This window comes from Panicum virgatum, chromosome 6N (genome assembly GCF_016808335.1).
Source record: "Panicum virgatum strain AP13 chromosome 6N, P.virgatum_v5, whole genome shotgun sequence".
Classification (NCBI taxonomy): domain Eukaryota; kingdom Viridiplantae; phylum Streptophyta; class Magnoliopsida; order Poales; family Poaceae; genus Panicum; species Panicum virgatum.
Genome location: NC_053150.1, coordinates 18,638,958 through 18,662,817, shown reverse-complemented (window position 1 = coordinate 18,662,817; position 23,860 = coordinate 18,638,958). Strand labels below are relative to the sequence as shown.

General features: G+C 43.0%; 1 protein-coding gene and 3 long non-coding RNA genes across 8 annotated transcripts; 2 read left to right on the top strand and 2 right to left on the bottom strand.

Moving 5' to 3' along the window:
• Window positions 1–4,084: 4,084 nt before the first annotated feature.
• LOC120677226 lies at window positions 4,085–6,632 on the top strand. Its single transcript, XR_005676228.1, has 2 exons — window positions 4,085–5,732; window positions 5,824–6,632. It is a non-coding gene; the product is annotated as an uncharacterized LOC120677226 (long non-coding RNA).
• A 3,793-nt stretch (window positions 6,633–10,425) lies between these two features.
• Window positions 10,426–21,328, bottom strand: LOC120677720 (glutamate-rich protein 2-like). Of its 4 annotated transcripts, XM_039958889.1 has the most exons (3): window positions 17,351–17,499; window positions 17,166–17,260; window positions 10,426–11,612 (listed from the first exon to the last, which is right to left on the bottom strand). In XM_039958889.1, the coding sequence occupies exon 3, from the start codon at window positions 11,333–11,335 to the stop codon at window positions 10,853–10,855; it is 483 nt and encodes a 160-aa protein (XP_039814823.1). In that variant the 5' UTR covers window positions 11,336–11,612; window positions 17,166–17,260; window positions 17,351–17,499; the 3' UTR covers window positions 10,426–10,852. The 4 variants fall into 4 exon arrangements, with proteins under 4 accessions (XP_039814823.1, XP_039814822.1, XP_039814825.1 ...); XM_039958888.1 differs by lacking the exons at window positions 17,166–17,260; window positions 17,351–17,499 and adding an exon at window positions 21,184–21,328 and having other exon boundaries at window positions 10,442–11,367; XM_039958891.1 differs by lacking the exons at window positions 17,166–17,260; window positions 17,351–17,499 and adding an exon at window positions 21,184–21,309 and having other exon boundaries at window positions 10,442–11,351.
• LOC120677723 lies at window positions 13,916–16,286 on the bottom strand. Its single transcript, XR_005676434.1, has 6 exons — window positions 16,117–16,286; window positions 15,915–16,001; window positions 15,631–15,699; window positions 15,255–15,295; window positions 15,029–15,174; window positions 13,916–14,336 (listed from the first exon to the last, which is right to left on the bottom strand). It is a non-coding gene; the product is annotated as an uncharacterized LOC120677723 (long non-coding RNA).
• LOC120677721 lies at window positions 20,663–23,352 on the top strand. Of its 2 annotated transcripts, XR_005676433.1 has the most exons (6): window positions 20,663–20,899; window positions 21,264–21,373; window positions 21,476–21,622; window positions 21,733–21,792; window positions 22,201–22,298; window positions 23,034–23,352. It is a non-coding gene; the product is annotated as an uncharacterized LOC120677721 (long non-coding RNA). The 2 variants fall into 2 exon arrangements; XR_005676432.1 differs by lacking the exon at window positions 20,663–20,899 and having other exon boundaries at window positions 21,184–21,373.
• Window positions 23,353–23,860: the final 508 nt, after the last annotated feature.

Here is a 23,860-nt window from a genome sequence, read left to right as displayed (position 1 = left end):
CCAAGGGTACTAATGCAATGGTATTGTGGTCAAATTATGCTACATTTAATTGTCAAATATTGATCTTGGGAAAACAGTGTCTTACGATTGTAGAGAACAATTTGTTTTCTAGTTTTGTTTCTAAAAATATCATTCCAAACAAAATAATATGTTTATTCATTTGTTCTGAATCACTGTTTTACATAATTTTTACATAATGGAAATGTGTGTTCTTATCTAATTCTACTTGACTTTTCTTGTTTTCTTCATCCACTGCAATGTCCTGAAAATTTATTTGTTTGCACTACTTGAAGATCCCCATACGCAGCTGATTCAAACATGGATGTATGTTTGAGAAGACATATGCCTCCATTCGGTACACATGCTTGTCTTGGCATTTTAGCCCGTGTGTATTAGTTGAAAATTGAAATTTGTTCTATCTGCTTGTTTCAAGCTTGTGGCATTGATTTGACATTCTGATGACATAGATTCCTACTCGGGCCTGTAATCTTATTGAATTTCTCGCTTTTTTTCTTTCTTTGAAGCGCTCTTATATTACTCTTAACTCAAACACACAAAACCTTGTGTATGTGTTTCTGTGGTGGGTATAACTAATTTCTTTGGTCTGGTAATGTTTTATTTCTTATGCCCTTGACTCCTTGTAGATGTGTGAGTTACTTTGTATGTTGCTAATCGTTTGGGTACACTTAGACTTTGCATTACAACTTTATTTACAGCTGGGAGGCAAACTGATTCAGGATACTTTTGTCTGTGTTCCTTTCCCCACCTTTCTTTTGGAACAAATAGCTCAGATCACCTTGTTTGTTTCTTGTTGTTCAACTCAGAGTTATCTGTTTTGAAATTTAAAACATTGCACTCCTCTATTTGTTGAGTATTATTTTACATTCAATTGTGCGACATTGGTTCACATGGTATCATTTGTTTACTATCTTACGTTCTTAACTGAAAATTGTCTTACTAATGAGACATGTTTATATAAAGAACAAAAATATTATATATTATCCATAAAAGATATTTAAATGCAGTGTTTCAAAGGCATTGTCTAGGTGTCTGGGTGGATCCAGCTTGCCTTGGGCAACAGTCACGCCTTGTCGCCTAGGCATCACCCAGGTATCCAGGCCAGTGTTGTAAAGACGTCTCCTGGGCATCTAGGCGTACCCAGCTCTCCTTGGGTTGCCTTGTCGCCTTTTAAAACACTGTTTAAATGTATCACCAGATCAAGGTCATGATTGGAGATTTGGAGTCAAGTATTGTATTATCAATTAACCAAAACAGAGGTTTAAATTTAAACTCACTGCTTTAAAATTTCTTGATGGTAGGGCTTTAAAAAGTTTGTAACTTCATATGCTGAGTTTATGTTTAATATAAAAACTAAAAAAATAGGAAATAGCTATGAAGTAGAGTATGGGTATTTTAGTGATGGAAGTGGTACAAGTGATAGATGTATTTTTGGTTAAATTACATTTTTGCCAATAATTTGAGAGATGTACTGCAGCTTCTTTGACATGGTCTGTAATATGGATATAGTTGAACTAATATTTTTGATATTAAGTAGTCCAACATTATTTTGTTTGGAGAGCAGTGGTTGATTCTTTTTCAAAAATATTATATTGATCTCAGCAAGTAAAAAAAATTCAATGTGCAATTGCTTTTTCAGTGGACAGACCAACTAATGTGGACTGATACAAGTTCAAATTGCGGTCCTTAGTCCTTACTGAAATGGTAAGAGGAGATCTGACATGTAACCTTTGCGAAATGCTACACGAGTTGACATGGTTTTATTGTGTTATCCTCTTTACTTTAGGTTTTGGGAAACCATGAAACTGATAATTCACTCTGGATATAAATTAAAAGGAATACTGACCTAGTAGGCTTTTTGATACATCTTAGCTGGGTTAACTTGATGTCTCTATATCATTTTTAATGTGGTAATTAGATTATTTTCTGTGTGCCTGTGTCACTAAGTGTGGTTTTCAGGAATCACAACCGTGCTGGCTGCTGCAATAGTTTTCCATGTTTTTCTTTGGTCAAAAATTTTGATGGGTAGTATGGATTAAAAATTATATACTACATTTACCTCTATTATATATTGGATTTTATTTTCACTTTGTGAACTTGCAAAATATAATTGAATCATACATTCATTTCTAACCCTATCATTTTTTCTACCAAAATTAATAATTAGTGTAAGCTAATCCATCAATTATATCTACTAACATACACAAAATAAATTCTTCTATGTACTATTTATACAGGGATGGGCCCTGTGTGTTATTTAGGTGTTACCCACATAATATTCAATTGGAATCCACCCACAAAATATATTTAATTATTTATTTACATGAAAACAATAACCATATTTCATACACTACGTCTACACGTGCTAGCCCCTACTACTTATTGGATTTTAATTCCACTTCATAAACTCGCAAAATATAATTATATGACAATCTATCAACTATACCTATCACACTTCATTCAATACATCAACACGTTGCCAAAATATATCAGCACGATATTGCTTTAACTGTAATATACGATAATATATATTTATTATTATTTTACATCAAATCTTTTGCTACAGGCGCGCAAAGCGCGCCAACCTGCCTAGTAACTATACTATCGGGCCAAGAAATGCTGGCCTCCCGTGAGTTCTGGCCCCACGTGGGGCCTGTGCACTGTTCATGCGGGGTCTCACATACTATTCACGTGGGACCCATGTATTATTCAGGCGGGACCCACGTGGGACCCACGTATTATTCAGGCGGGACCCACGTGGGATCCATGTACTATTCACGTGGGGCCCACGATTCTATTAAATTAGTCTCTTTATCTTAAAAAAATATTTTCCTTCTATTATTTGACAATACAAAATATATTTAATTACTATATAATTAAATACCTACTGACATGTGGTAGTTGTACTACTTCTTGGGTTTTGATTTTCCTCCGTAAACCCACAAAATATAATTAAACTGTTCATTCATTTCTAATCTTATTTTTTTTCCTACTAAAGTAATTAAACTATACCTACTGACATTTTAAAAAAATTCCTAAGGAAAAATTACCTGTACCTCTATACTACAATATTTGAGATTGACGCGCTCTCAGACACAAAACTACTATGCCGCTTTACTGTAATTTTTAGATCTAACTCAATACACCGATACAATGTTGCTTCGAACATAGTAACGGATAATATCTTTCTATTAATATTTTAGGTCCACGTTTTTAGTACAGACACGCGTAGCGCGCCAACCTGACTAGTTATGCTAATGTGGTACGGTCATCATTGTCATTCAGGCCTCATTCTTTTCTTAACACTTGATATCTCCTATTTCAATGATTAAGCATGCGTTCATTTATCTCAAATAAAAAGAGTAACTTGTATAAAATTGTCTGCTTAGTTAGATTGGTCCAGAAGGATACTTTTCGGTATTTATGATCGGTGCTATAAAAGGATGGCGACATTGATGAAGATGTTAGGCATAGAATTTCAGCTGGCTGGTTGAAATGGCGGCAAGTTCTGGCATTCTTTGTGACAAGAGGGTGCTACAAAAGCTAAACGGCAAATTCTATATGACAGCAATTCGTCCGGCGATGTTATACGGTGCTGAATGTTGGCCTACAAAAAGGCGACATGTCCAGCAACTGAGTGTAGCAGAGATGCGGATGTTGTGGTGGTTTTGCAGGCACACAAGGAGGGATAGAGTCCGGAACGAAATTATTCGGGATAGGGTCGGGGTGGCACCAATTGAGGAGAAACTTGCCCAGCATCGGCTGAGATGGTTTGGACATGTCCAACGAAGGCCTCCTGAGGCGCCGGTGCGTAATGGTGTTCTTGAGCGGGTCGATAATGTAAAGAGGGGTAGAGGTAGATCTAAACTGACGTGGGATGAGTCGGTTAAGAGAGACCTTAAGGATTGAAATATCTCTAAAGAGATAGCTTTGGATAGGAGTGCTTGGAGACTAGCTATCAATGTGCCTGAACTTTGAACTTATTTCTTTCGGGTTTCATCTCTAGCCTACCCCAACTTGTTTGGGAAAAAAAGATTATGTTGTTGTTGTCGTCGTCGTCGTCAGATTGGTTCAGCTGTTCATGAATTGCTTTATAGCAATGTAAAAGTTTTCAAAAGGACACAGCAGAGGAGGTAATGATGTAGCTGTATTATTTTTCCATGTGGTCCATTATCTTGTATGTGCTTATTGGATATAAGTTTCTGGCGAGGTGATCCAGTTGGATTTGTCTCTGATACTTTTCTATATCCTTATATCTATTACTGCTAAATGTGCAGCTGCGACTGCATAAAGTTAATTTCCACCCCCTTCCTGCTCTGAAAGTCTCTTGTTCCTTTTGTTCCTTTAGCAGATTTAAGTTAATCATCTTTACAGCCCATTATACCTTTTGTTAAGTTGTTACAACTTACTATGTCAACTGATATCATTCTTCTCATGATGATTCACTTTTCAGTTCCAACTTTATTTCTGCAAATAAAGTTTTCATCATTACACTAAAGAGAGGGTGAAGGATGCATCCTTTTTCCGATAATAAGTGCCCTTTGGATATGCATGTGTTTTCATCATTACACTAAAGAGGTAGAAGTGAAGAATGCATCGTTTTGCCGATAATAAGTGCCCTCAGGATATGCATGTGGTTCTGTGGATATTCTAGCTATGTTTGGTTCAGATTTTGTGCAACTCTTCACAGATGGAGCATATAAGAACCCGTCTGTTTTTTGGATTGTGAGCTACAGTGTCTGGCCAGAGAGCCCATTCATGTCATTCGGGCTTCAGAATTATGGTTTGAAGGATGTGGGCGGGGTTGCATGCCTGTGGCCAAGTCAAGCTCCTCAATCGACATCTTTGATCTGAATCTGGCTGGCAACTGCTGCAGCGCCGTATACTGTGCTGTGTCAGGGATCATTGCAGCCATGCATGCTGACAGCAGGGCCTTTGGTCAAGTCGTCTTCAGTTTCATGTCATGGCTGCTGATGCGACGCTGTGGCTTTCGGTCAGATTCTATGTGGGTTTGGTTGTGCTTAGAGGAATGAATGGGGCAGAAAGTGGCTGATGGCTCGGCATGTTGTGAGGCTGTGATTTCTCTGCTGGAGCTGCAGGAGGGAAGATGGCATGCGTAGAAGCAGGGAAGCACCACCCAGATATTAACCACCCAAGTTGAATGATCCAAAGAGTAGTAACAAGTGGTGCTAGCTGGCCAGTGGATTTTACAATGGTGTAAAGGAGTAATGGCAGAATCAATGAATGGTCATCCTTTTGCGTGCATGGGTTTTGCCTGTCAATTCTCTGCCAACATATGTGGAGCGAGTCCCCAGTTATCAGCTGTGGACATTGCAGTTTGAAGCGAAGTCATGCTCGAGTTCACAGTGAGGATACACAGCCACCACTGCCCCTTGCCGCAGGCCACTGCTATGGTGGCGGGCTGGTGTTGACATTGCCGCTCCTGGTGTTGGGACCAGATTGGACTATGCACATCTGACAGGGCATGAGCCCATTTGGCATCAGCCCCGGGTGCTACCTGTCAGGTTCAGCCTCAGCTACCTTGAGTGCTGGGAACCCTACTACATGATCCAAGGATCTGGGCAGCACTGCCTGTCGCAGCCAGCACAGCCTATGCAGCACCATTGGTATCCCTTCCCCAACTACACCGGTGGATACATTTGCTGGTGCTGGAGTGGTTACCAACTATCCATGCCTTGCCCAAGGATGCTAAGGTACATGTTTTGAATCCCAACAAGTAATACTAACGTTGCCATAGAATCTTATTATGTCGCTAAACTAAATAACATTTTTACCCCCCTGTAGCTATTATTAGATATTGACAAAGGCGCACCCTTCTGGATATATGGCATTTGTACAAATAAACCTGCTACTTATTAAAATTCTTGGATGTTTCCTTGAGGCAGAGTTCCACTACTTGTTTATGATTTAGTGCCAATGGTAGCCTTTTCAGCCATCTTCATATTTAGCTCCCATATCATAGCTAGGAAAGATAGAGTAAGGATTGCAGTTGAAACTGCCATGGCAACTGCGTACCTCCACTCAATTTGTATCAATGCCAGTGGTCTCAGATCTGTATCAAGGTTCTGAATATTCTTCTTGTTGATACTGTAACTGTGAAATTCTAGGGCTTTGGGTCTTCAAGGTAAATGTTCTCAAATTGATCAAACATGTGCTTCTTTGTAGTTACAAGCTGGGATTAGTAGTCATATGGAACATGATTTGCAGATTGAATTTCCTCCAAGTGTCTGAACTCTACATGGATCCACTGTATCTCTGGATTGAAACTCTTGACAGGAGATGCACCTTATTTTTCTGATTGGGAGCTTTATAATAAGTGCAGTCGGAGATCTTTCTTACAGATTCTTGGACAGGTGAGCCCAACCATGTAATTACAAAGGATAAACACCTGTTTGTTGACGTGGACTTCACCTGCTTGTTGTTTAATCTTTTCTTGCAATGATGACAAGGAAAGAAGGCAAACATCTGGCAGTTAGGTTTCCTGCTTGTCAATCTGTTATGCAGGCAGACTTGATTTTGTAGCACAATGTTAGCACTTGGACTTAGCGTCGCAGCAATATTTGAGATGTATAAAAGTGGCACACTTCGGTTGAGATGTTTTTTAAGTCTGAAGTAAACCATTGGTCTATATATTTTCCCTGTAATGTCACATAAGTCCCAATCTTAAAATATCAACTTTAACTTTGAATATTTAAATTGCTTGGCTTTACTCAAACTATTTTTTTTTCAAATGTTAAAAAAATGTACCAGAATTGTTTGCCATGTCAAGTTAGAAGCGTTTGACACTATTTTAACCCTCTAGATATGAAAAATGCATGGCGAATAAGTAAAAAAAAAACAGGATTAAAATTAATCATGTCTAAAATGTCATATATCAAGCCTATAATTTCTGAAGTTGGAATCCAATTTATACATGGAGAAACATATATAGAAGAAAATTTGCCATTTTTTTGTGGAGTCAAACACGAGTTGAAATTTTGCTAAGGGTCAAGCCGACAAATTGAATTGCTCGGACTATTGGAGTACTTATTAAAAAAAGCCTGTGATCGAATATGACTACCACATTGTCTGCTCGAGTAAAACGAGTTGATTTCTCGACGAAAGTGGTCTGAAAATTGTACTCTACTAGCTCTAAAAACATTCATTCACGTCACTGGTCGCCATCTGACGGTCGCATTCGACGACGCACGCAAGCAAGCATCGTGCGGTCCAGTGCGCCTGGACAGGGATGTTTGCAGATTTGTCATTCGCTCGGCAGATCTTGTTGTACAGTATCAGTCGAAAACGATGGGACTCAATCGAGAGGTTGATCTGCCACGCACGCCTGGCCTCTGATGGTCACTTGCCAACACGCACACGGGGGGATCGGAAAAACGCCGTCGATCGCGTCTCGTGCAACAGTCCGTGCTCGTCGACCATCCGCGACCACGGACGATCGTGTACCCAGGGGGTGACCTGCCACGCCTCGCCACTCGGGCACGAGCTTGCTGGCCGGTAGCTCGTATTCGCATTGGCTCGGAAGGACGTGTCAAGAGAGCGGCAGCTGGTGTGAGGTGTCGCTTGCCCCCCGTGTTGTCGGCGACGGGACGGTACGTGTCTCGCCGCACGGACCCTACAGAGGCGAGGCCAGGCCAGGCGGCGTCACCGTCCCGGACATGCGGTTAACAGCATGGGACAAACTCCGGCGATGCTCAGCGATCCAATGCAATGTCTCTGGTGACGAGACTCGTCGAAGCCCCCTGTCGAGACAGAGGGAGTGTCAAGGGAGAGACGAGACTGCAGAGGTAAACTTCGGTGCCTCATTTTGTACCGGCCGGTATGGATCAGAAAGAGTACTAATCTGCTTGTTTTATGTGGACGTACTAACTGCCGTTATTTTTGAAACAACCTTTGCTTGCATACGAACGGAGAATTTATTCCCTGAGCAGATGGCATGTGGCCATTTCTGAATCATCGTGCTCCGATCCGAATTTTTCTGAAGGTGACAAATAGGGTGTGGATATATTGAAAAATAATGTATTTCCGATCTTGGAGTTAAAAATATCGTAAGACATACCTAGATAGTATGAACATCGATAACAATTCGGATATAACCATGTCTAATTTTGTTTGTATCCCTACATGTTTGGTTAGTTGCATTAGAAGCCGACGGATCGGATCCCATACTACTTGCGGTTAACTCCGTATTTGCACCATTTTGGCATAGGGCCATTTTGATAGAAATTCTCGGTAAACTCACGAGAGTCCTGAAGTTAGAATTTTCCTGAACAGGAGAATATATAAAAGAATAAGGAAGGGGAGCTTGAGGGTTCCTTTGCTTGCTATGGAGGACAGTACCTAAAGTCCAAAGGTTGTTTTTTTTTGAAACAAGCCGAAAAGTTGTGAAAACGATGCTGTGGCAGCTGTGAGTAGGGATGGCAATGGGTACCCGAAAGCCGATGAGTTTTTGTTCCATTAGGGTACGGGTTTGAGTCAACTTTTAGATCCGTGAGTTTATTAATGGGCACAAAGTCCTACCCGTTGGGTTTATGGGCCCGGGTTTGTTCCTACAATACCCGAACCCGTGAACCCATGAGTTTTTTAAACCCGATCCAACATAGAGTATTTGTCATTTTATTTGTGAGTTTATAACGAATTTAATATCTCTTTCCTTTAATTATTATTTTAGTGAACCCTTAAGTGGTGGGTATGAGTGTTTTCGCTTTGCAATTGTTGTGTTTGTATATGAATATGATGGATTTGTGACTTTGTATGATATTATGATCATTTCAATATAGAGCTTGTTATTATTATTTTTATTATTATTTTCTTTTGTACTTTTTAGTGAACATAGATTTCTTACTCATAATACGTTACAAATGATATTTACTATGTTAAATTTATTGATCTTGAGAAAATATTGTATAGTAAAGTAGACCCATGGGTAACCCATGGGTACCCCGCTAACCCGATGGGTTTGGGTTTGGGCAAAATTTTAAACCCGTCACGGGTATGGGTTTTCTAATGGGTTCAAATATTTTTCATGGATTTGGGTTTGGGATGGCAAAACCCGATGGGTTTAGACCCGTTGCCATCCCTAGCTGTGAGGTATAAAACACTCTTACTTGGTTTAACTTTCACCGTAGCTTTGGCTTTGGCTGAGGAATGATTGATTCCCCTTTCTTTACCGTCTTTCTTCTTTCCACCCATTAACCTTTGCTTTTTTCCCCTTTATTTCTCTTATCACTTCCCCTTTATACAGAACTTCCAATGCCAGCTTGAAGTAATTAAGTGCTGTTGCGTAGTGTTATTAGATCGATTATCCTCTCAACAAGGCATCAATTGGTCCTCTCCTCTATAGCAGTCAACTAAGCTCAAGCTCAAGGTGTTGATGCTCTCCGAAACACGTTGCTAATGATATGGATCAACGGTCATGTCTGCTTAGCTTCAGCCTTCAACTAGATAGAGGCTGGGGCTCACTCTGGAAACTAAGAGAGGCCCTTTCGGCCTTTCCTCAGCTTATTAGCTAGCTAAAGTAACATAGTAGGCGCGCGGCTGCGTCTTTTCCTCGAGACACACGCGAGTCATGCCTGCGTGCATGCGCATACACAAATCATCTGAGATAATCATACCCGCTTACATCAGCAACAAGTTTTAGCCATGTTATAGTGTTGAATTAATAAGATGATTTGGATATCTCGCGGAGGCCAAGAGCAATAATTGACGTAGCATTTCATGTTTTTGGCTTAGTATATTCGTTGTATTAAAAACTGTACTGTGCATGCATGGTCGCTTTTTTTCTATGTATGTAGGTGCGTGCAAACTGCACACTTTAACACACACACACTCTCTCTTTCTGTAATTGTGTTTGTGTGTAAAAGATCCAAGGTGCGTTTGCTTACAGTTATTAGCTAGAATTATATATATATATATATATATATATATATATATATATATATATATATATATATATATATATATATATATATATATATATATATATATATATATATATGCTCCCACATCAAATGTGTTTGATACTTTTGAATTTTCACTGTTTTTAGGTATGACTTTGACCACCATTTTCCATTATGAGTATGTATTCATATCAATTCGGATAAAGTACCTTTTGAAGATAAATTTACATTTGCAATCATTATATCGAATCATTGGTAGCAAAAGTTTGACCGAGTATTTATCCCAAATATATATCATATCTTCATCCTATCACTAGCATATATGTATTACGATTTTCAATACAAGCATATAAAAATATTTTTACATCTCCAAACTAAGTATTTTAGAAGCTATTAACAGTTAAAGTTCAAAAGTTTGACTGAATTTTAGTCAAAGTGTAAAGTATTTTTGGAAATTATAACGAAAGAGTATTTAAACACTGGATATATATTTTGACTACTCAACATGGCGCAGATATTAGAATATATTTTGTTCATAAACATCTTGGCATCAGGCACATTGAGCATGATCTTCAAGACCCTACATATTGCAGCACATATACAAGTAACTTAAACAGCTATACATATTTAGCCAACTAATCCTAACATTAGACACCAAACAGAAAGAAAGTTTAAAACCAAAAAAAAAGTTTTATTCAAGACAGCAGAAGGAGAAGAAGAAAACAAGTTGAAACTGAACATTAATAGGCACCGCTTCGCTCCTGTGCCCCTCAACTTCCACCAACCAATTGGCGCCACTCCCGTGACGACGCCACCGTGCGCGCTCACCGCCTCACCGGCCGGCGTTGCCTTGGGACCTTCACGGGCGGCGCCAGCCTCGATCAGCAACAAAGGGCTGCCACCCTCTGCACGCTCGCCTACACCAGCCTCACCGGCGCCGCGGCGGCCGCCACGGCCTCGACGCCCTTGCAGCTCAGCGACCGGATCAGCCTCCAGGGCGCCCACCCCGCGGCGGCGGCGGAGGAGGGCTCGTTCCCGGCGCCGTGCTGCCGCGCGTGCAGGCGCCTCCTGATCTCGCCCATGTCCATGGCCGCCGGCACGCGCACGGACCCGAACGCCAAGTCGTGCCACCGCACCTTCCTGCTCGCCGGCGCCGCCACCGCCACCGCCGAGGTGCTTGCTGGCGCTCCGCGGCGCGCGCGCTGCTGTGGAGGCTGCGGCAGGGCGGGCGTGGCCGCCGCGGCCTGGACGGTTGTTCTTGGACGCTCGCTGCGCGCGCTGCGACGGCGCCGGGGCCTGGGGAGGAGAGGCGTGAACTCGAAGTCGTCGTCCTCGTAGTAGGCGTCGTCGGGAGAGCACGCGTCGGCGGCGGCGGACGACGGCGAGAGAGAGGGCCCCATCTCTCTCTCTCTCTCTCTCTCTCTCTCTCTCTCTGAGCTTCAGGAGTGTATGTGAGCTTCAGGAGTGTGTGCCCTTGTGCGTCGTGTGAAGGGCGTGTTGTGGTGAATTGGAGAGAGAGAGAGAGAGGGGGGAGAGAGAGAGAGAGAGATGCTTTAGAAAGAGTGGGGGGAGAGAGATGCCGTGATGGCTAGTGCCTGGTGGTGCCTTTTGTGGCTTGGCTAGCTGATCGAGTCATCGAGCTTGTCGTTGAATAGAACCCTTGGACCCCTTTGCTTTCTGCGTAGGTAAGGTACACCCGAGGTCGGTCTCTAGATGACGTTGATATAGAAGCATCGGAAGAATACATAATTTGACTATATTTACAAATAATTAATACATGGAAACTCGACCTGATTCTCCAGCCAAGTCCAAACAAAAGACTGAAAATCAATGGGACATGAAGGTCAATTTTTTTTGTAAAAAGTTGGCGTTTGGGGAAATAAAGTAGTTATCTGTGTGGGTGCTGCTATTTGAAAAAAAAAACAGAGATACTATTGCGGTTTTGGGTGTGGCTGCAGAAGGGAAAATATTTGTTCACTATGCTTGAAATTGTAGATAGTTGATATGTAGTTATTCGTTAAAATGGATGGAGGATTAATAATAGACTTTGCTTCCTTTAATAGTATAACTAATTTTTTATGTTATGTTTCCCTTAATGCTACCTGGATAACTGAGAACTTTGAAATGAAAACAGGTTCTGCCCACCTATAGAGGTTTGAAATGTATCCATTTTATAAAAAAATAAAGAGTAAATTGCATGTTCCCAAACTTATCCCAACGTTTCACCTAGATCCCTAAATTGTCAAATTGTTCATTTGGATCCCTAAATCATATTAAGTGGTTCATTCGAGGTCCCAAACGTGCTATGCAAGATTCCGACGCCATGCTACGTGGTTCCATGCTAGCAAAAATTTATAAAGAGACCCTGCATAATTTTATCTTCTCCAATTTGCTCCTCTCTCCCTCCTCCAATCTCTCACTTACTCTCCCTTCCCTCTCCTCTGCCTGTATTCCGTCAAGCACCTCGACCAATGGGAGCGGGCAAGGTGCGGCTACTACCCGCACGACTGGTGTAGTGGTGACCCGCACGGCCGGCGCAGTGGCAGCAGCCTGCGCGGGCAGCAGCCACGGGCAAGGTGCTGTGGTAGCCTTGAGCACAGAGCCAGCCATGGGACGACAAAGGAGAGGAAGGTAGCGAGCGGGATGGCTGCACCGCCACCGGCTTGCGGGGGGCATCGACGTGCCAAACCGGGGCGGCCGCCGGGGTCTGGTGGTGTTGCGGCGGAGAGCCAGGGCGGACATGGAGGGTGAAGGGTCATTGGTGATGGAGGTCAAGAAGCCAGTTTGGATGAGGAGCGGCTCCGCGTGGGCTAGCAGGCAGCACAGGATGGAACAAGGGGAGAAGAGGGGGTGGGCGAGAGGGTGGCGGCGGGTGGAGGACCGAGGACGACGGACGTCCCTTGCGGCGGCGACCAGATCTAGGTCCAACCAGAGGAGAGAGATAAGAGTGGAGTAGAGGAAAGAGGATATTGAGTTAAAAGATAATAGAAATTAGAGGGGTTTCTTTGTGAATTTTTGACAGCGTAAACACCACATGACATGCCACATTGGCGTCGGAAGCTCGCGTGGCACGTTTGGAACCTCGGATGAACCACTTAACGTGGTTTAGAAACCCAAATGGACGATTCGAGAGTTTAGAGATCTAGGTAATACTTCTTGACAAGTTTGGAGATCTGGAGTGCAATTTGCTCATAAAAAAGTTATTTTGACATTAACTTTCTCTGTTTTCGTTACTTTCGTATTGGTCCGCGTATTTTATGGCCTAGCTGACCCCATCTATAAATGAGAAGTATGTGCTTAAATGAAATGGATGTCTAAACAGGCTCCCTGCACGGTGGTGGCAAACGAGGGGTCGAGGCGGTGCAAAAGAGCATTCTGCATGGCGATAGCCAGACAAATTTGAATTAGTATGGCGAAGAAAAATATTGGTGGATCTAGAACATTAAAGACACTTGAGAGGACGGAACATGTTGGGACGTGGTTGAATGCGTGGTGGAAAAGTTACTAATGGGGTATGGTTGTTGGTGTGGGGAAGGAAGGCCAAGCTCGATGACCATCTCACCCCGTCTGCATACTTTGTCCGGTGCAAATTTCTTGGTTTCTGTTCATGGACTGAATAAATATTTTAAAATGGACTAATAAGCACGTCCTAAAACAGAATACATCTCCAATAAAGTAGATTGAAACGTACAAATTTGGTCTATCACCGACTCATACGGTGATGCCCTATAGGCATCCACTACTCCAGCACCCCTCATCACCGCCGGTTTGTAAGGAGTATCACCAACGGTTCGGGAGGCGTTGGATTTAAGTCGTTGGTGATAGTGAGGCCATCACCGCCGGTTCTACAACCGTTGGTGATGTGCACCCATCACCGCCGGTTCGTATCTGGAACCGTTGGTGATGGAGACATCAACACCGCCGGTTGAAGACACGAACCGGCGGTGAAGACCTTTTTCCCATCAAAAAAAATATTTTCATATAATAATATTGCATCATTTGTACAACATATATAATATATAATTATAGCAGCAGAATTCAACCATATGAGCTCATACATCGAGATTAAACAAAAGAGTCCATACAATCACCTCTCAGCCTTCTCTGTATGATGTTGATGTGCAATACAAAAGAAGCAAATGGCCGTTCAAAGCACAAATCTATTTTACAGGCTACAAAGCACAAATCTATTTTACAGGCTACAAATGGATGTTTTTAAATGACAATCAAATCTATGTGACTACTAAGTTCATGCATTCCACACAGATCCTAGTATCAGTACTTGCAAAAAAAGACTTGTGTGCACCTTGTCAGCAAGCATCTCTGATGCAACATCTTCACCTCCTCAGAAGCCGTACACCAGCAGATTAACCGACAAAGCACTCCGCATTTCGGCTAGAGCTTCACATATAATAAACCAGCCCTTTATTAGATCCAACCTTTTTAGTGGCGATTACCAACGAAATGGCACAAATATGAAGGCCATTGTTACTGTAAGAGAAGCTCATTGATCTACCAAGAATGAGACTTAAAACAACATTACAAAACTATTTTGGTGAATGGTTTTACTTCAATGGAATGAACATCGAATTTTACTAAACAATATTGCATACCGAGATGCCACAAACAAATAAGAAGGCAAAGTCTTTGAATAGAATAGGAAGCTTCAGCATATTTATTGAGTTTAACCTTGTATCATGTGCATTCAAATTTTCAGATATAGCATTCTTGTGGTTACACATCCCCTACACATATAGCTAAAAGGTTGGTTATCAAGATAGACAACTTCTCATTAAGCAAATGCTACGAACATGCACATGTTGAACAAAATGAAAAGGTATAAGCTGCTACATTATGTAGCTGCTCTTAGTGCTTTCCATGGGACTGATCATATATCAGGAACTCGAAAGATGCATCTACTGATTTCGATGTACAAGTTGCACCACAAAATTTTTGAACATGGTACCTCGACATAGAATAGAGAATCTAAATTGAATCTATCCAGCCAAAAAAAATTGATAACAGTAAATATATATTTTCTGAACAATATTGAGAACAGGGTAATGCTGGAACAAATAAAGAGAGGAACAAACCTCTGCATTTCTGGTCGACAGAACATTATTTGGCCCATGAAACTTGCACATCTCCGCTGCTATGCATCATATTCTTTCATCTCCCCTCTTTTTCCAGATGACATACGGACAGTTCTCCATATCATCCTCTTCTCTATGCTTTAACCCTAAAAATTTCCAGTGTTATGTTAGCCTCCAACACCCTGGGTGATTCATCATTAAAATAGAGAAATGCTAGACGACTCACCTTGGCCTATTAAATGGAGAAGGGCTGGAATGCCTGGCAGCCTGATCATCCATCAGACCAAATTGAGAAGGCAAACAATAAAGATTTCTTTACAAAATATGCCTAAAGATGAGATTACAAGGTTCTCTAGACACCAAACCAAGGTTACATGTATTAGACTGAAATAAGAGAAATATTTTAGCCAGCTGAATCACAATCTTTGTTAATCGGAAATTCACAACTTAAGGTAGTGCCCCCAAACCTAGCACTCGTGATTGGGCTAATAAGGGCCTAGAATATTGAAGGGCAAAGGCACGACAACAAATCAGATAGTGCAGTCAATAAATATAAGATGAACTTCATCATACAGAAATGCATGCCAGTAAATCAAAATTACCTGGATGTAGAAATTTGTGCCGCCAACAATAATAGGGAGGCCACCTCCATCTAGTTTTTCTTGTATAATCTGTGACCAGAGTTAAAGATGTGAGCCATCCGTCAAAACCAATCATAACGGAACATGAAGAGTAGAGGGAAATCAAAATCAACGGGATGGGCCATCTCCAATTTCCATCCATCAAAATCAATCATCAGTGTGTCGCCATCGAGCTCTGAAGAAGATGGGTGAGGCAGCACCGCGGGAAGCGGCGCCCGAGCGAGGAAGGCAAATCGACGCCTCACCTGTGCAACCACCAGGTTCTCCATTGCAGATCCAGTCGCATCCTTCGCGGACGCCATCCATGCCTACATCGCTTCATCCACGAGGAGCTGGATGGATTGCACAAAACTTTAGAAGAGGGGAGGCGCGAGAGGGGCTGTGGATGGAGGGGTGAGGTGGTGGAGGGACTCGCGAGCAAAGAAGGTGCGGCAAAAGGGGACTCACTGATAACGCTACGACGGAGACGGCGCGGGGAAGAGAAGTTGCGGCCTCGCGGCTCACGCCGCCACAGCCGCTACTCGCACTGCTGAGCCCACGCCGCTGCCGCGGCCGCAGCGCACGCCGCCGCTGCCGCTACCCGTGCCTCCACTGCTGCGCGCGCCGCCGAGCCCATGCCGCCGCTGCCACTGCCCGCGCCTCCACTGCTGCGCGCGCCGACGGGGACGGGAAGGAGAAGGGGGGCAAGGGGTTGGAGATGGGGATGATAAGAGAAGAAGGTTCTGAGGGGCATCGGTGCGGAGCTAGGATAAGGACGCACGAAAAAAATCTGAGGAGATAGGAAGACAGATCACCGTCGGTTCGTAATACGAACCGTTGGTGATGTTTCATATCACCGCTGGTTCGTAATACGAACCGTTGGTGATGTTTCATATCACCGCCGGTTCGTATTACAAGCCGGCGGTGATGCGCTCGCAGGCCATCACCAATGGTTCGTACCACGAACCGGTGGTGATATGAAGCATCACTGCCGGTTCCAACGGTCACTACGGCCACTTGGTCTGGACCCGGCGGTGATACCTCATCACCGCCGGTTCGTGTTGAACCGGCGGTGATAGCCCGTTTGCGATGACCAATTTCTCTAGTAGTGATCGGCTTGGCTCAGAATATGCTCTACAATCACTAACTTATTTGCAGTGGCCAACCTAGGATTTCAAAGAGGATATACCATAACATTTTTCCCACTTGTAATTCGATATGATCCATATATAATTCGGTCATATAAACTTCACCGAAAAATTCGGTTATCAAGCACATAAATTATATTCCAAATTTTAAATTCAATAGTTAAATTCCAAAATTGCATAAATTATAATACAAATACTTCAAACATACTAGTTCAAATGAATAAAAAAGCTACTTTTCTGGTCTACGATTTCTAATGCTCATGAAAGTTTTGTTTATGTCATTTTCGGTTGTGTGATATACTTACTGAGCTAATATGTGGCCGAAATCATGTATCATATAGAATGAAAATTAGAATAGAGAGTACAGACCTTCAGGGAGCAGCGAGCAGGGCTGCAATGGGTGCCGACCTCCCGGCAGCAGGGGGCGCCGGGTGCTGGCCTGCAGAGCAGCTGGAGGCGCCCACCTGCAAAGAGAAGTGGCATCAGATCTGCTCGAGGCTCCATGGCTGGCGGTTGTAGGGTTAGGGCGGATGGAGAATTTGGGGAAAACATACCGGGGGAGGCGTTGCCGGAGGGGAAGGCGAGAGGAGGGAGACCCCGGCCCTCCCAGCGTCGGGGTGGAGCGCCGGTCGCCAGAGCACTGGAGCACCTGATGCTGGCGGTGTCTAGGACCAGGGTCCTAGGGAGGAAACGGGAGGGGAGGGAGCCAAGGAGTGTTGGCCACCTGGTTACTCAGCTTGTGCTTGGAATTATAGGATCGGAATTTTTTTTACTAGGTTGGCCGAAAATTTAGGTATGCCAAGGCATACCCGGCCCACCTATTGGGTCCGCCTATGCTTATTTCTGAAGGAAACACTGAGTCAATTTGCGAAAGCAGAGGAAACCCTATGAAAATTCTTTAGAAGCACCGTTCATCATCTCAATCATCAACTTAAATCACAAATCAACTGGTGTTAAGACTACTCCCCTTCTATATATCGCCTACCATGTGTCTAGAGTTCGATTTGGAGTATCCATACTTTCATTTCTATCGCCTTGGCGAGAGCTAACCAATCGAACTCCAATGTGTAATTTGATCCTCAGAACTAATAAAAAGAATCACCAAATAAATCGGTGGTAGCAATTAATACATGTCTCCTTCCGTCAGCCATATGTCCGAAGTCTGATTTCGATGATCCACGTGTCCATTTCAATTATCGGAGCTATCTAATGGTGAACCCGAATTTACAACTTGTTCCTCAGAATCAATGAAAAAATATTACAGAATCAAAATATCTTGGCTAACTTGAGCTGCTTAGGTTAACTTTCATTGGTCTTTATGTAGGACAAAGCTATTGAATCTTTCCCCCAAAAAAGATGATTACCGGGCTTGATACAGTGGAAAATGGTGACGTCAGTATTATGACAGATGAAGGAAACGTACAAAACTTGCTATACATTAAATCCCCCCTTGTCCAATAACAGGTACATCTCGAGGTACTACTTGGTTTAACAAACACACGTGTGCACTAAACGAACCACCATTTTAGTTCAACTGTTTCTAGATGCTTTGAAAAGTCAGTCCAGATAGTGACCATACCGGAAAAAGTTGCATGCCGCCAGCCGACACGGGGATGGGAAAACAGGCCGATAGTAGACAGAACATTGGGGTCAACTTCCTGTGATGTGCGCTAGCACAGGAAGGTCTTCTCCTAACTTATTTGATATGTACAATCTGTTCAAATTTTCAAAAGAATATAGTGACTAAAGAAGGAGCCACTAAGGAGAGAGTGTATCTTCATGTCCAAGCATACGAGAGATGATCTTCTAGAAAATCATAGTAAAAAAAAGAAAGAAAGATAGAAGAGGTGCCTTGATCTACTGGTAGATCAAGTGTGCCGGTAATATAGGAGACTAATAAATTGCCGAAAGCCAAGAAGCCAGAAAAAGTTTCAGAGTGTGGAGTGGGGTATTCAACTCTTTCCTCAAGTACTCCCGTGAGATTGGACTAGAGCCTGGATCCATGTCACTTGGAGGTCGTCCATGCATATGGGCATGCATGATTGGTTTCTATCATGAAGTGCAAATTTAAACATTTAAAATGAGTAGCACCAAAGGAAAAGAAGTACGAGTAATTTTAGTGGAAAAGCAACCAAATTTAAAGATCCTGCCATCTTTCAGCGGGAAAGAATTTGGAGAATTTTCTCCATATTAAATCGACTTCCCACTGGAATAACCGAATAACCCGGCCTTTTATTATCTTTCTTCTATTTCTCAACTTTTGCATGCATGCATGCATGCAGCACGCTTGAGACGGATCATGAGCGGCGACTAGAATCATGAGAGTAAAGTGAGCACTAGTACATGCACGAAATATGAGTGCCGCACTGATTCATGATTGCACCATATGCCTATAGTTTCTTCACATTATAGCTGAATGTGCTTGTTTAAGGAAAGCGCCGATGTGATTCACCTCTTTAAAGTGCAGGTAGTAGTTGCAAATAATCTCTTTTATAACTAGCCTAATTTTTGGTAAAAAGAAAGAGAGATGCAATGGGGTTGGCTATTTTACGATCGACCGTAGGGGAGGGGTCTCTACGGTCGATATTCCGACCGCTACTTTTTTTTTCATTTTTAGTAACTTTTTTGTCGTTTTCTGAGAAAAAAAAAGTTCAAAATTTTTTTGAAGAGACAGATACCCTTTCAAGTGAAAACTTGGTGAGGTAGAATAAAGTTTTCAAGAAAATTTTTGGTGAAGTAAAAAAATTAACGAGAAAAAAATTGACAGAGAGAAAATTATGAAATAAACTGAAAAAATTGAAGGAGAAAAATTGTACATCCAAAAATAAAAAAAACTCGGATAAATTTTTTTTGCTAAAAATTTTTGTATCAAAAGAAGAAAAAAAGAAAAAAGTGAAAAGAAAGAAAAAACCTACCGCCGCCCGCTCCGACCGCGCCGCGCCTCCATCCCCGCTGCGCCGCCCGCTTCACCTCCACTCTCCGCGCGGCGGCGCCGCCCCCGACCCGCCGCACCACCTCCCCGCCACGCCTCACCGCCGCTCCGCGCCACCTAGCCGCCGCCGCCTCTCCTCCCCAGCGCCGTCACCGCCACTACAAGAAACCATTTAATCTGTGACGATTTTTGACGAAATTTTCGTAACGTTTTCAGATATCGTCACAGATCTGCAACTATGGATATAAAGCCCATAACACAGTGACAGTTGATTGATTTCGTCATGAACGAGCCCAAAACCTGTGACGTTTTAGCAAATCCGTCGCAATTAATAAATTTTGAATTATTGTCATAGCACAATGTGAGAATACAAAAAGAAAAAAGAAAAAAGGTATCACAAGGTGAGAAAACAATCTTGGCGCGCTGTCCGGCCCTGGGAAAAAAAATCTTGGCTCGCAAAACAATTTGATGGAGCCAACACTCGCACTCCAGAGCACAGGCTTAAGTCCAAGCAACACTACCACTGCACCAAATGTATGCATGTGGTAGGAATGCACATTACAATTTTTTTGTACTTAAAGTTTAATAAAAGAAATTAAAAAAGCCCAAAGGTTGGCGAGCAAACTCGAACCTGAGACCTCAGGTATGGAGTAAGCTTCCATTACCACTATACTACTAGAGGATTTGCGGTTAGACACGGTATCAAATTTACTTAAACACTCTACGTTACTCAAACAAAAGCCTGCGCCAACTGAGATGAAGAACAATACATGTGTGACTCATTTTCTCTTTTTAATTCAGAATTAAAATTTGTAGTTAGTATTTATAAAAGCTTCTCAGAAACCCTACCCCCTCCCTCCCGGCCTCCGCAGATCCATTCCCCTCTCTCCCTTCACTCAGCCCCCGCCCCCAATCCGCCGCCGAACGCGGACCCTGCTCCTGCCACCGAACGCCCAACCCAGCCCTCCCCTCGCCGGGGCGGCAGCGCTCCTGCGGGCGCTCCTCTGCGTCCGCGGTGCGCGCGACGCCGCGGCCCTTGCCTTCTACTAGCGCTACAAGAAGGGGTTCTCCGCCTCGCTCTCCTCCCCCGCTGCGGCGTCCTCATCCCCTGCACGCCCGCCTTGCAGCTGCGACTGCCCGGCGCCCCTCTCCCTCAAGTCCATCGCCCCGGGTGAGCTGTCCATTCCCATCCCTCTTCTCAGATCTTGCCGCTGTCACCCTCTGATCTGCGTCCGCTCGCCTACCTCCCGGAGCCCCACCTCACGGGGGCCGGTTGCTCCAGATCTAGCGGCTGGAGTACAAACGGCATGTGGTAGCCGCAGATCCCGCCTGGGCGATGGGCTCTCCCCACGAGGATTCGCTGCCGCCATCACCCAATCCGAGCAGATGCCGCCCACAGCCATGGCGCCATGCGTGCACTTCCCAGATCCGGTCAGCTTCGGCTGGCTGCTGGGCCTCTCTCTCTCTCTCTGCCGCTCGTCATGGCTTCTCGTCTGATGGGCGTTGAGGCCTCCCTTGGCAACGGAGGCGTGCAGGCCGGCCTCGTTGAGAACCCAGGCGAGGACAACCACGACATGCGGGTCTCCCTCTTAGGCCTCCCATCGCTATCCGTCGTCGAGGTGCCGTTGTTCCTGCTCTACTCCCTGTGAGGCCTCTCCTCCTCTCGAATCCCTGCTTCTTGTCTCTTCTTTTTTCCCCTTCGATTTTCTATCCAGGTGAGGTGACGCTCAGCTCCTTCCGGTTGCAGGCCTGGAAGACCCCTGCAGCATGCTGAGCACTTCCTACCTGCCGGCAGCGTACTGGTTTGGGTGGGGGATAAGCATTTGGTCATCATATTGCATCATTGTTCTCTGTCGGCAGCGTACGGCCCAAATTGAAATTAACACATGCTGAGGTAATAATGCTTTGTTGGCTTATGCTTGCAACTTCGATGTCTTCAGATCATATTGTTTTGTATTGCAGCAGTGTGACCACAATTTAGCATTGAGCATTTCTTCTCTGTAGGTCAGCTCGACTGCTTGTGCACGGGCAGCAAAATTACAAATACTGTTCGATTTCTCTCAGGTGTGCAGTAGCAACAGTTTTATTCCTTTTAGTTGCAAGTTTTTATCTTGTTAGCACTACTGATAACTGTGGTTGTTACTTATTTGTGACTTGTCATCTGTCATAAAAATGTTTATAGATTTTGTCCAAAGGAACTAATTTAACGCTTTGCCCAAAGGAACTAATTTAACGCTTTGCCCAAAGGAACTATAAATAAAAAATGCTCTGTTCCAATGACTTCTTTGGAGAATTCATAAAATAATCACCTATCCTTGCATACATTCATGATTAATCTCTTGTTAGTGTGATTTGGATCTGTGGCTTGGTTTCTTTTAGATTTCAAAAAACAATCACCTATTTGCATATATATTCATGATTAATCTCTTGTTCAGTGTGATCTGGACTGAATTGTGTTAAGTTTCTCCTCAGGATGGAGATCGTGGCCAAGGCACCTATGATGATTGCGTCTACTGTGTTGGGTCAGATAGCTTGGTCTAAGTCAGATATGAGCATGTTTAAGCTACAGGGTAAGATGGTCTAAGTCTGAATTTGCAATGTTGTCCCAAAATTCTGTGCTCTTTTGTTAATCCTATTTCAACTATTTGCTTACTGAAGAGTAAAACTGACGTTTCTTGATATTTATATTCAGAATTGAAACTTTTGTGGATAATTTTCTGAACCGTAACTAGGTAGCTAGGCGACCTTGATGTAAACTTGCAATTTCATCTAAATATTTGGTTACTGAGCCTATGTTACTTTTCAGTTTTCACTTTTGTAGCATTTCTATAGATGGCTTTTGAAGTAAATAATTTCTCCACTTCTATAGATTGTTTTAGACCTTATGTTTTTATGGCCACTATCAAATGCGCATGCTTTATCTTCAGTGAGTGAGATTACTATCAGATAGTGTTCTTGAACATTGATATATATTTTGGATCTATACTTGTAACATGATTACGCCAAGTTGTTTCTGAATTTGAGATTCTAGTATTCCTATGTGCAGGGTCTATACTAATAATATGATGGGTAAACTAATAGGATAGAATGGACTGGTTTAGCATGGATAGAATCTAAGAAATATTTCTAGATATGATCCTGCATGACTTTGCTATGTCTATTTTTAGAACTTTGGATCAGAGGTGTTCTCAACTACTATTTTGCTATACTGAAACTACAAGTGCTGGGAGGACCATTTATATATATTCATGATTAATCTCTTGTTTAGTGGGATCTGGACTGAATTGTGTTATGTTTTCCCTCAGGATGGAGATCGTGGCCAAGGCACCTTTGGTGATTGCGTCTACTGTGTAGGGTCAGATAGCTTGTTCTAAGTCAGATATGAGCATGTTTAAGCTACAGGGTAAGGTAGTCTTTGAGATTGCATGCTGTTGCTGCTAGTTTCGTAGTGGACTGGTTGAAAATTGCCATGGTGCAATTATTGTAAGATCTTGTGCTAGATTAAAACTTAAGTTAAGACTATGGTTTCATGCTGAATGAAAACTTGTTTTCTTGTATGTATATGCTGAGATGGATCAAAACTTATTACATGTAATGAATGAAATATTTAATCTGTTGTGTTTATATGGGCTGTGTACATGAGTTATTTTATATGTAAGGGCTGAAACTTTGGGCCTGTGACCCACTTCTAAATTGGGCCAATTAATAAATGGGCCATGAATGAAAAGTCAATGTCCATGTCAGCAGACACGTCATCAGTCACGTCACCATCCATGTCGGCAATAGTTGCCATGTCACCGTCCATGTCAGCAACTACATCACCTGATAATTTAATCCATGACATAATTTGTGACGTTTATTTTCGTCACAAATACTGGGCCTGGGTTGGGCTGCGCGGGCTCAAACCTAATCTATGACAATTAAGAAACGTCACGGATTGCTTCAATCTGTGACGTTTTTAAAGAAAACGTCACCCGATTTAATCTGTGACGCTCAATACATGACGCTACCTAAAAACGTCACAAACATAATTTTATGACGAATTTTTAATGATCTATGACGAAATTGTTCCGTCATAGAATAAATGGTTTCTTGTAGTGCGCGCCTGCTCCGGCCCCGGGAGGAAGGGTGA